This window comes from Micropterus salmoides, unplaced genomic scaffold, assembly GCF_014851395.1.
Source record: "Micropterus salmoides isolate LMB-PRFRI ecotype aquatic unplaced genomic scaffold, ASM1485139v1 Ms_hic_scaffold_2, whole genome shotgun sequence".
In the NCBI taxonomy this organism is placed as follows: Eukaryota; Metazoa; Chordata; class Actinopteri; order Centrarchiformes; family Centrarchidae; genus Micropterus; species Micropterus salmoides.
In genome coordinates, this window is record NW_024041150.1 from 37,917,407 (window position 1) to 37,929,544 (window position 12,138).

The 12,138-nt window shown below is 39.5% G+C and overlaps 2 protein-coding genes across 2 annotated transcripts; both read right to left on the reverse strand.

Moving 5' to 3' along the window:
• Window positions 1-758: 758 nt before the first annotated feature.
• LOC119913020 (myelin-oligodendrocyte glycoprotein-like) lies at window positions 759-4,382 on the reverse strand. The gene is made up of 5 exons (XM_038732330.1): window positions 4,248-4,382; window positions 2,052-2,429; window positions 1,744-1,836; window positions 1,498-1,607; window positions 759-1,351 (listed from the first exon to the last, which is right to left on the reverse strand). Exons 1-5 carry the CDS (start codon window positions 4,342-4,344, stop codon window positions 1,247-1,249), a joined length of 783 nt encoding a protein of 260 aa, XP_038588258.1. The 5' UTR covers window positions 4,345-4,382; the 3' UTR covers window positions 759-1,246.
• Window positions 4,383-7,662: 3,280 nt separating this feature from the next.
• Window positions 7,663-10,178, reverse strand: LOC119913033 (butyrophilin subfamily 3 member A1-like). Its single transcript, XM_038732350.1, has 4 exons — window positions 10,007-10,178; window positions 8,620-8,997; window positions 8,309-8,401; window positions 7,663-8,176 (listed from the first exon to the last, which is right to left on the reverse strand). Exons 1-4 carry the CDS (start codon window positions 10,104-10,106, stop codon window positions 8,022-8,024), a joined length of 726 nt encoding a protein of 241 aa, XP_038588278.1. The 5' UTR covers window positions 10,107-10,178; the 3' UTR covers window positions 7,663-8,021.
• Window positions 10,179-12,138: the final 1,960 nt, after the last annotated feature.

Sequence of the window (12,138 nt, forward strand, 5' to 3'; positions counted from 1 at the left end):
ATTTGAGCTCACACATGCAGTCACACCATCACTGGGGAAGACTTGACCTCATTTTGAACATAAATAGCCATAAACAAATGAGACATGATCCTCTTCTGGATCACACTGTTTTAACACTTTTAGCTGTGTCACACCGAGCAGCCATAACATCATGACCACCTGCCTAATATTTATTGTGTGGGCACCCTTTTGCCTTTGGTTTTGTAGTAAGAGGTATGTTGTAACTAAATATTTACACCCAATGTCTACAAGAACTAGTTTGTGAGGTGCAAACCCTCAGGTCAGCCGATCAACTTCTGACCCACCACACTGTGTTTTCGTTTTAAAACTGAGATCTATTGCTACGTTTGCAACTCCCGTCCAGACAAAAGCAACGAAAACGAAGACCTTTGGAAAAGTTGCCGACTCTGTTTTTCGTTTTGAAACTCCGGAGGGCGTTTTAGTGAAGACGGGCAAAAACAGAGGACTTTATAAACGATGACGCAGACGCGCACGCTCGGCACTCTGATTGGGTCTCATACGTCATGTAAAGCAGACGCACGAAGCTACTGACAGAGTTTTTGATTTGGTATATTTATTGAAATATTCTGTACCGTGCAAATAACACTTATCTGCCTACACTTGTACTGTGCATGTCGCTGTTTACTTTGCGGCAACTCCAAGTCTGTTTTCCGCCGCCACAGTGTAACATTCAGTAACAGTCCCAGCTCCTTATTGCTCCATGTAAATAAATAAATAAAAAATAATACTATCTGGTCTGATTCTTCATCTGTATTTCTTTATTCTTGCAGCTCCTACACTGTGGAATGATCCACCTCTGCCCATCAGACAGACATCTTCACTCTCTGTTTTTAAAACCCACCTCTTTTCCCTGGCCTTTGAAACCTGAAGTTGACATTTTTAGAATTTTACCCCCCTCCCTCGATTGTATTGATTTTATTGTTTTATTGTATGGTTGTTGGTGTTTTTACTTGTATATTCTGCGTTATGTGAGCTATGTATTTAGTCTCTTATTTACATTTCTGTACAGCACTTTGTCTCCTATTTGGATGTTTAAAGTGCTCTGTGAATACATTCTTATTGATTTCTAACGTCCAGCAGGGGGCAACGCCACTGGTTGCAAAAAAAGGCAGATTGTACAGAAATCAATAGTAAAATGAGCCTATTTGTCACCTGATTGATTACCTCAGTAAAGACTTTACTAATGAGTCCCTAGTTTCAAGTCATCTTCAAAACAGCATGATGTTCATTTTCCTTCTGATGGTAATCTGTGTCCATCATGAAGAGCTCCCTCCTGCTGATCCAGTGGATCCACTTGTGGCTGGAGGTGATGCTGGTCTGAATCCCTGATCTGATGAGGAAGATCCAAGAGGGGGAGAAGTGCAGAACGTTAACATCAAATACCAACAAGCTCTTTAGGAAGACACCTTGGCTGGAAGTGGCTCGTCTGGGGTCCAGAAAAGTCTGGTCTGATTTACAGGATCAGTTCTGACTCACATTTAGTTTTTTAAGCTTGTGTTTAAGAAAATGTCCACTGACTCCACCACTGAGGACAAGTAAGATGCAGAAAACAACCAGGGTCCAAATGCCCAGACGGGATCGACCACCTGATGTGAAAAAAAGAGAGAGATAGAGAGAAGTTACAGTAACTGAAATACAACAAATACAAAAATCTGAGTTTGATTCAGCACTAATAATGTTAATTCTTTCTCTCCTCCTCACAGAGTTGAACCGTCTCCTCACCTTTAACATGAGTCTCCTCCTTTGGATCAGGAGTTTGGACATTTGTGGGAAGCAGCGGCGTCTCTGTCGTCGAGGATTTTACAAAGTTTGGATCTGAAAAAACAGATTTAAAAGATTAACACCACAATATTAAAAAGAAACAACCATTATAGGAGAATGGTCACATAAGCTGTTGACAAAATGATCCTTTAACTTCTACAGATGTCTGTTTTTTCCTGTGTGCAGAAATCGTCTATGTTCACTACATTTTGACAGTAAAGTTCTGCCTTGTGTTGCAATCTGGACCATCAGCATCTAAACAAACTCACCAACAATAAGTAGAATAATCGACTCCTTCACTTGGCTGTTTAACTTGGGGATGAAACATTTGTATCTCCCTCCATCAGCCGGCGTCACGTTGGTGATCTTCAGAGAAATGTTTCCACGTTTCAGTTTGTCTGTGAACAGCATCGTCCTGCCGAAGTACGACTGGAGCTTCATGTCCAGGTTTTCACGTCCGTCCCTGTAAACGTGCACGTAGTCGACCCGGCTCAGACGATCAGAGGGGTCGGGCTTGAGATCTGGCTTCGACCACTCCACCGTCAGATCCTCCACATTGTAAGCAGGATCCAGGTGGCACGGCAGGATGACGTCATCACCCGGAGCAGCGATGATTGGCTGAAGTGACCCGATCACACGAGGCTGACCTGGAAAAAGGAGGAAAATTTAAACCTTGAACTCTGATCTGCTGTGTGTTCATTTTATTATGATTAACCAAAGTGTTTCGGTAAATTTCTACCAAATTTCCCGCTAATAATAACTGCAACTAATTTCCATCACTAATCAGCTGGTTATTTTCTTGATTAATCACTGAGTCTTGAAAATAGTGAAAATGGAAACTACAGTTTCCTGAAGGCCAAAGTATTTCAAACTTTTTAAAAGCTTTTTTAAATGACAGATAATATTTTCAGTTTATTGTCAAGTAAGACAAGGGGAAATATTTATGCATGATTATATCACCAAAAATAAAAAGGAACAAGGGGTCACAAGCTGAATAAACATGTGTGACAGATATCACCTGGACTGCTTGTGGTTAATTTGTTCTGTCACAAGACACATGCCTTTGGTGTGAGAGACTCGGGTTCAACTCGGGTTCAACTCCCCCCTGTGACACTTAACCCCTAGTTGCTCCAGAGGCGTGCGACCTCTGACATGTATAGCAACTGTAAGTCACTTTGGATAAAAGCGTCAGCTAAAAGAATAAATGTAAATCAACTCTGCACAGCAGATTGAATAGTGATTAAATGATGATGTTAGTCTTGTGATATTACAGTGTTTTTCTGGAGATGTCAGGGAACACAGATATGTGGGACTGATTCTGAAAGAAAGTTTAAGTCCAGGAAAAGGTGCCCTGTACACATTTAAAGAGGTTAATTTAAACCAAATAAAAAGACACAAAAGAGGAGGGAAGACTAAATGAAAGAAATACAGAATGTTTGAAAGCCTTCTTTAGGTCTACTGCATTATATTCTGTGATATACATCATGTCCTGGATATAATGATGATTTTATCCTGTTTTTCAGGATCTGTTCTCTGTGCCAGGGGCCTCATGTTTCCTGATTTCAGTTTGTTAAGGGTTATCAGGAGGTTACATGTGTCCCAAAAATCACTGAGCCTTTTGTATTTAACTATAGGAAAAGCATGATTTCCTCTGAGTCAGTTATTGAATAATCACTGAGTCATTGTCAGTAACATAAACCACTGAGTCAGTCCTAAGTATATCTGCTCTCCTAAATCACACATAGCTCTGAGAATAATAGGGACAGACAACACGTGGTTAACAGGGTTTCTATGGAAGAACTTATGAATTAACAGCTGGCGTATGAATTACAACCCGATTTATCCATCCATCCATCGGCAACCGCTTATCCTGCATTCAGGGCCGCGGGGAACCCGATTTATATCACTTATATTTATATGCAAGTCCCTCTTTCCAATCAACCTGAAGCGACGACCTGAATCCAGATTGAAAAGTATTAGTAATATTTCTGTACATGTGAGTAAAACGAAGATGTCTGTTTGTTTTCTTTAACATTACACAGATTATTGTTTGACTTATTTTGCTCTATAAAAAAAATCAATCAATTAAATAAGCCTATTCCTTCCCGATTTCTAGTCGTTTTAAGTAGCCTAACCACAGCAGCAGCTGTTTGTTATGTTAAGTTACTTATAGTTTTACGGCTTTAACAGCAATGAGTGGCTCAACTTAATTGATATTAGGCCTACCGCTGATAATATCCTCCACACATGGGCCTACATCCATGTTATAACTTCCAGTAAATCCTTAAAGTTACTGAACCGAACAATTATTTTCAGTTTATAGACACTAAAAACCATCAGTAGGCCTAGAACAATGGACAAAGTCGCGACTTAATTAACTTCATTTCATTTATCTTATTAACGCACCGGTGGAAATGTGAATGAATGAATGCAGTTAACAGTCAATAGCAGCGTGATGAACTTACCTTTTAAGGGTGTCCAGACAGCCGTACTTAAACATATAGTCAGAGTCCAGAGCGGCAAAAAGGTAAAGTCAAGCATGGAGTTCCCGAAGAGAAACATAGGAACAGCTAAGAGTCAGACAAACACACGACTGCCTCCTCACGTGAGCGCGACTGGCGAACGTGTCCTGCTCAGCTTCTTTAATTTACGTAGCACTCGTAAAGTCACGTGGCGGAGGGGGGTAGGCCCCAGTAGCTTCTTTCTGACGAGTTCGCATGACTCATCAGTATGTGATGTTTGGTAACGCTATTATGACTAATGTATTTACATATATAATCTCCTCTCCCTGTCTCTTTACATAATACTTTCTCGGGATTGCCACTCTTTTCTAGACTTTTCCAGTGATGATCTTGCTTGTAGGAGAGACAGGGATCAAACTGTGCCTCTCTGCCGAAGTCTGAAGTCCTCTGGAGCCACTAGGGGTTAAGTGTCTTGCTCAGGGACACAATGGTGGATGTCTCACAGTGGGGAATCGAACCCAGGTCTCCCACACCAAACCAAATTAGTGCCTTTATAACAAATGTGAGGTACTACGGCTAAAAAGTTTCCCATCACGGTCCATTTTTATCATAATGCATGTTTGAAGAGGCAGTCCATCCATCCATCCATCTTCATCTTCTTATCCGGGATCGGGTCGCGGGGTTGAAGATAATGCTATTAACAAAGGGGGGAAAGTGATGTTAGCCAGTATTTGATGTACATTCAGTTGGGCTCGCATTCACTGTCCTGACTCTGGCTTTATTCATTCTTATCCCACTTTCTCAACAATACTCAACACGTTTGAAACAACTGCTCTGGCTGAAACACAAACCTTGAACCTTCCAGGCAAATCAAGCGCGCAAGCGCATCAACATCAACATCTGAACAAACATTTTAACCAACTTAACATTATTCTACTGTTTAAAACAAGCTGCAGCATCACAAGTTGAAGACGTTAATCCTTAAACCCAATAAAAAGTTACCAACCAGCATATTTACCTTTGGAGGATCCTTCCAATAGAGTTTCTGTCATTTTAATTAATGTCATCCAACCTGTGCAACATAACCAAGCAACCACAACAATGTTAAAATTATTTTCCAGACCGACACAAAATTTTCCAGGACACTTGAATTTTTCTGTCATTTTCCATGTGTTTTCCATGACTGGAAATTTGGTCAACTGTTTCCCAGAATTTGTCTTTTACAGACCTTTTCATAGGCTGCTCTTTATTATTATTATTATTAGTAGTAGTAGTAGTATTTTGTGGTTTTTCAGAGCAAACCACAAAGACTTAAATCATAAATTCAAATCGACCTAGCTAGAGTGTGGTAAACTTAAATCTTAGATGTAATCGTTGTAAAAAATAAATAAATAAATAGAAGGACTTTATTTACAAAGCAAAACGCCGTGTAATTAGGCGATTGTAGCAACTTAAAGCCATCATATTCCCTCACATTTTCCGTTTCATTATTTACACAATTTGACATACAGGAGCTGTAGGAGTCCACACTGAACTTCATCTTTATGCAGTATTAATGTTTAATCCCAGAAAACAAGACCAACATTTCTTTCAATGTTCAAAGCTAAAGAAAGGAAACACCTCCTCCATCTCTACAGCTTCGACATTCTGTTCATTACTTGTTTAAGGACACTTTTTAACACTAGAGGGAGCCGCACAACAGGACAAAGTTTACATTTCCAAAGTTGCGACTTGAAGAGAGTGAATGGAGAGAAGCAAATAAATGTATATACATTTAGGATGATCTTAGAGAGGCAGGTTTACATAAAGGACTTGCTATTTTAACCTCTTGAGATACGCCAAATGTATCACGTGTTACTGAGAACCATGCTCAGAATATAAAATATAAGGTTCAGGAAGTATTTCACTCTAACAATAATAAACCACAATAAACAAACAATCTGCTAAACTGAAATAGAATCAACGATAAAGCAAAAATTCAGTTTAAAGAAAGCAAGTGAACATAATTCATATTTGTGGTGAATTATAGTCTGAGGTAAACTAATGCAAAGTTTAGGGGCATTCGGTCTCCCTTCATATTCAGCTGAGCTCTGAGAGCCTCCAGGAGAAACTGAGGGGCTGACCTGACTTTCTATATAAAACAATTCAGCATTCACCTTAATGCAGAGACAGCAGAAAGAATTAAGCCAACACACTGTAGTCACTTGGAAATGTGATTTATTTGGCTACTAAAATAATAATAGTGCACCAAAATTGTAAAAAATATTTTAATTAACTTGAACGTACTGTATAAAATCATAATGTCTATAAAACAGAATGAACAAACATTGAATTCCACTGTTTTGAGACTCACAGCTTAAAAGCACAACACAAGAGGTAGATCATACAAACTAATTTAAAGTGCAAGAGGTCGTTCACATTTAATGTTTCTACTGTTTCAGTTTATTTCCTTATAAAAGTTAATAAAGCTCTGAAGGTGATAGACAGCTGTAGCTTTAATTCTGCATTAAAAAATAAATAAATCTGAGATACTTCTTCTGAATCACACTGTATAAACATAATTTATTGTGTTGCTATAACATTATGAACACATGCCTAATATTGTGCAAGTCCCCATTCTGATGTCAAAACAGCACTGAACCATCGAGGCATGGACATTGCTCGAAGCATCACGCTGCCTCCGCCCGCTTGTCTTCTTCCATTAATGATATTAGCACAAGGAGGTATGTCGTTAATAAATATTTACACTCGCAACTGATCTCTACAAAAGAACTAGTTTATGAGATACAACCCAGTAAAACTCCACTTGGTAAAAACTGATGTTACAATGAGGCTCAATTTGAACTTAGAATCAAGAACCAGCTCCTGATCATCATGTTTGTGGTTTATGCCACTTACTGATATGAAGTCTATTACAGTCAAGTAACATTTGGAAAACAATCATGTATATCAGCTCCAAACAAAACAGGGTTTTCACAGTTATCCTCCCGGGGGCAGAAGAGTCTGACGATGAAGAAAGGCTTGGCACTAAAAACATTTTTTACATTTACAATTGCTATATATGTCAGAGGTCGCACGCCTCTGGAGCAGCTAGGAGTGAAGTGTCTTGCTCAGGGACACACTGGTGAATGTGTTGCAGTGAGAATTTAACCTGGATCTCCCACATCAAAGCTTGTGTTTTAACCACTGCGCCATCACCACCTTTTCTGTCGTCTTTTTCGTCCATCATGTGTCTCTTTAAGGTAAAATAGCTGTCATGTCTGGTTGCTACTGAAAGACTTGAAAATGACTGAGGAGGAGTCAAATTTGAGCAAACTATAAAAAAATAAATATAAAGTCTGAAAGCGATCCTGCCGCTAATGATGTGATGAGAGGAAGAGGGAACTTCCGTGTCTGAAAAGGGATTGCAAAACTGGTTGCAAAAACAGTTAGATTGTATTGAAGTCAGTGAGAAAGTGAGCCTACTTCTCTAATGATTTATTCCCTCAGTAAACACTTTACTAATCAGTTCATTGTCTCTGTCGATGGTTTAAAAAGTCTCCTTCAACATTGTTAATGTTCCTTTTGATGGTAATCTGTGTCCATCATGAAGAGCTCCCTCCTGCTGATCCAGTGGATCCACTTCTGGCTGGAGGTGATGCTGGTCTGAATCCCTGAACTGATGAGGAAGATCCAAGAGAGGGAGATGTGCAGAACACTCTCATCTCCGTTAACATCAAATACTAACGAGCTCTTTAGGAAGACACTTTGGCTGGAAGTGGCTCATCTGGAGTGACATCATACTGGGACAAGTTGTTTGCTTTCCTTCTCCATCACATTTACTTTGTGAAACTTCTGTTTAAACACACATCCAGCACCAACTCCAACACCCAGGACAAGTAAGATGCAGAAAGCCACAGCTGGGATCCAAAATCCCAGATGGGATCGACCACCTGATGTGAAAAAAGTCAAACAGAGAAAAAAGTTACAGTAACTGAAATACAATAGATCCACAAATCTGAGTGTGATTCAGCACTAATAATGTTAATTCTTTTTCTCCTCACAGAGTTGAATCTTCTCCTCACCTTTAACATCCGTCTCCTCCTTTGGATCAGGAGTTTGGACATTTGTGGGAAGCAGCGGCGTCTCTGTTGTCGAGGATTTAACAAAGTGTGGATCTGAAAAAACACAAGATTTGAAAAATTGTTATTATTGTTAATATTAAAATGAAACATTTACACACAAGAGTCACATAAGCTGTTGACCAAATGATCCTTTAACTTCTACAGATGTCTGTTTTTTCCTGTGTGCAGAAATCGTCTATGTTCACTACATTTTGACAGTAAAGTTCTGCCTTGTGTTGCAATCTGGACCATCAGCATCTAAACAAACTCACCAACAATAAGTAGAACAATCGACTCCTTCACTTGGCTGTTTAACTTGGGGATGAAACATTTGTATCTCCCTCCATCAGCCTGTGTTACGTTGGTGATCTTCAGAGAAATGTTTCCACGTTTCAGTTTGTCTGTGAACAGCATCGTCCTGCCGAAGTACGACTGGAGCTTCATGTCCAGGTTTTCACGTCCGTCCCTGTAAACGTGCACGTAGTCGACCCGGCTCAGACGATCAGAGGGGTCGGGCTTGAGATCTGGCTTCGACCACTCCACCGTCAGATCCTCCACATTGTAAGCAGGATCCAGGTGGCACGGCAGGATGACGTCATCACCCGGAGCAGCGATGATTGGCTGAAGTGACCCGATCACACGAGGCTGACCTGGAAAAAGGAGGAAAATTTAAACCTTGGACTGACACGATTTTTGACTCTTTATTGACTGTATCAGATTGTACATGATTCTTCTTCTTATTGTTATTGATTGTATTACGAAAGTTAAGTGACTCTACTTTTATTGTATTTTTGTCCTTTACATTTCTCTGTGCTGCTGTGCCAACAAGAAATGTCCCCTATAAGGGAAATTAATAAAAGGTATATCTTATAAGCGCTGTTAATAAGGAAGATTGAATCAAATCTCACATTATCAACCAAAGTTGAGTCCTGACTTGGTATCAAGGAAAACACCTGATGAGTGAGTCAGTTAGTGAATCATCACCAATTAGTCATCATCCTACAAACAGCTGAATGATGTCAGACAAATCTACGTAAATATCTTAAGAATTAAACTAAACTAAATCTCACAAAGCTCTGAGAATAACAGAGACTACATGTGTGTAACAGGATGAAAAGGTTATGAATTAACTAAGTCCCTTTTTCCCACCACTTGAATCCAAATTCATAATTATTAGTAACAGATCTGTACATGTGAGTGAAACTCAGATATCTGTTCTTTTCTGTTACAGGTTATTAATTATACTACATGTGATGCTCTATAAAAACAATCAAACCTGTCCGATTTCTCCTCGTTTTAAGTAGGCTTACCAAACTAAGTTACAGCAGTAGCTGTTTGTTATGTTACGTGTCCTTTAACGGCTTAAACTATCAACAGCAAATCAACCTAATTGATCTACACATCGCATGAGTGTTATAATGTTAGTTTTAAAGTTACAGAGAAGCCATAGCGTTACGGAAGAATAGGCTAAACTATCAGGAGAACAATGGACACAGTCGATCCTTAAGTTATTTTTCTTCATTCAAGTCAGCTTTATTGGCATGAATGTATAGTCTAACAACAATATTATCATATTATTAACTGATTATCGCTCGACATTTGACTGAATGAATGAATGAAAGAAACTGTTAGCTCTAGTAACGAAACATATGAACTTACCTCCAACAGGCTTCGCCCACACTGCCGTACTCAAACATACAGCGAAAGTCCAGAGTGGAAAACAGGTAAAGCCAACCATGAACTTTCCAAAGTGAACCATAAAACCCCTGACAGTCACACAAATAGGTACCTCCTGAAGTGAGCTCGGCTGGCGCTGAACTACTGAAGGAGTCACTGTCACTGTACTCCTTATAGCGTGTGATGACGTGTGTTTGTAGCCTATGTTTTGTTTCTATGGTGAGTGGGCGGAGTTTGACTGCGTTGCTAGACACAGTGTGGTAAACATTAAGTCTCTTTTTTATCCTTCAATATAACTCCAAATCTAATATCACAAAACTCTAACCTTGGTGCCTGAGAGTCCTTTTCAGATATCCATTTATGAACCGAAACCCAAAAGGATTTTAGATAATTACAAGCAAAAAAACAATTGCTCTAAAGTTTCCACATCCACATTACAGAAAGTACAATTAGCCTATTCTTATCAATAAATCTGTGTTTCAGAAAAACATTACAAGGACAGGCCTAAATATCATTTAATATTTTAAAATGAGTTTCTTTAGCTTTTGGTGAGGTTAAGGGAACTTGTGCCGCGTTCGAGACCGGTCGGAACTGGGTTTCCGAGTTGCATTGAACGCAACATTCCCTCCATTCAGCAACGGCATTAAAGCACACGTCAGTTCCGCAGTGTGTTACCCTGGTAACATAAACACCTCGGATACCCGCTGCTGCTGTGGACATTCACTGATATTAAATATTGAAGCCTAAACATTAAAACAAACAGATACAATTAAAACCTACATTTCTATAGTACAAAGACTTACTGAGAAGTTAGCCTGTTGTGAAAACAAAGAATTATCTGCAGACTGAATAGTTTTGACGCACTGTAGTGGTGTAATTTACTGCGACCTACTTTGTTTTTAAATGTTTTCAATTTAGCGAAGAGTAAAACTCCACTGAGTAAACACTGACGGCTCCTGATCACCATGTTTGTGGTTTAAGTCACCTACTGATATGTAGTCTATTAAGTAGGCCTACAGTTAAGTAACATTTTGAAAATAAGTTAATTTGTGAATCGTATATATCAGTCTCAAACAAAACAGGGTTCTCACAGTTATCCTCCTTCAGGGCAGGAGAGCCCAATGATGAAGAAAGGCTTGGCACTTCAGACTATTTTTTACATTTTTACTCATTTAGCTGACACTTTTATTCAAAGTGATTTACAATGAGTCTCCCACAAAACAGGCATGCGTCTTATCCACTGCTCCATCACCACCACTTCTGTCGTCTTTGTTGTCCATCATGTGTTGCTTTGAGGTGAAATAGCTGTCATCTCTGGCTGCCAGAGAGGCTGCAAGAGCTGAAGATGAAGTTTGAGCAAACTATAAAAAATAAATATAAAGTCTCTCTCTTAAAAAACTAAATCTCAAAAGTTAGATTGTATTGAAGTCAGTGAGAAAGTGAGCCTACTTCTCAACTGATATATTCCCTCAGTAAACACTTTACTATTCAGTTCATTGTCTCTGTCGCTAGTTTAAAGTCTCCTTCAACATCGTTAATGTTCCTTCTGATGGTAATCTGTGTCCATCATGAAGAGCTCCCTCCTGCTGATCCAGTGGATCCACTTCTGGCTGGAGGTGATGCTGGTCTGAATCCCTGATCTGATGAGGAAGATCAAAGAGGGGGAGAAGTGCAGAACGTTAACATCAAATACCATCTTTAGGAAAACACATGACGTCATACTTTGGTGGCTGAAGGACAAGTTTAATAATCAGTCAGTCGTCTCCCAGAAAAGTCTGGTTTGATTTTCACAACGTGATCAGTTTCCTTCTGACTCACATTTAGTTTTTGAGGCTTGTGTTTCACATATCCAGCGACGCCACCACAGACCCAGGACAAGTAAGACACCGAAAACCACAGCTGGGATCCAAACGCCCTGATGGGATCGACCACCTGATGTGAAAAAAGACAGATACAGAAGTTACAGTAACTGAAATACAACAGATCCACAAATCTGAGTGTGATTCAGCACTAATATGTGAACTCTTTCTCTCCTCACAGAGTTGAACCTCTCCTCACCTTTAACATCCGTCTCCACCTTTGGATCTGGAGTTTGGAGATTTCTGGGAAGCAGC

Coding starts and splice junctions, on each gene's coding strand:
- LOC119913020 (XM_038732330.1), bottom strand. CDS start 4,344: ATGTTTCTCTTCGGGAACTCCATGCTTGACTTTACCTTTTTGCCGCTC. Junction 2,430..4,247: donor TGTCTGGACACCCTTAAAAG/GTAAGTTCATCA, acceptor TCCTTTTTCCAG/GTCAGCCTCGTGTGATCGGG. Junction 1,352..1,497: donor ACAAGCTTAAAAAACTAAAT/GTGAGTCAGAAC, acceptor CTTCCTCATCAG/ATCAGGGATTCAGACCAGCA.
- LOC119913033 (XM_038732350.1), bottom strand. CDS start 10,106: ATGGTTCACTTTGGAAAGTTCATGGTTGGCTTTACCTGTTTTCCACTC. Junction 8,998..10,006: donor GTGGGCGAAGCCTGTTGGAG/GTAAGTTCATAT, acceptor TCCTTTTTCCAG/GTCAGCCTCGTGTGATCGGG. Junction 8,402..8,619: donor GATTGTTCTACTTATTGTTG/GTGAGTTTGTTT, acceptor GTGTTTTTTCAG/ATCCACACTTTGTTAAATCC.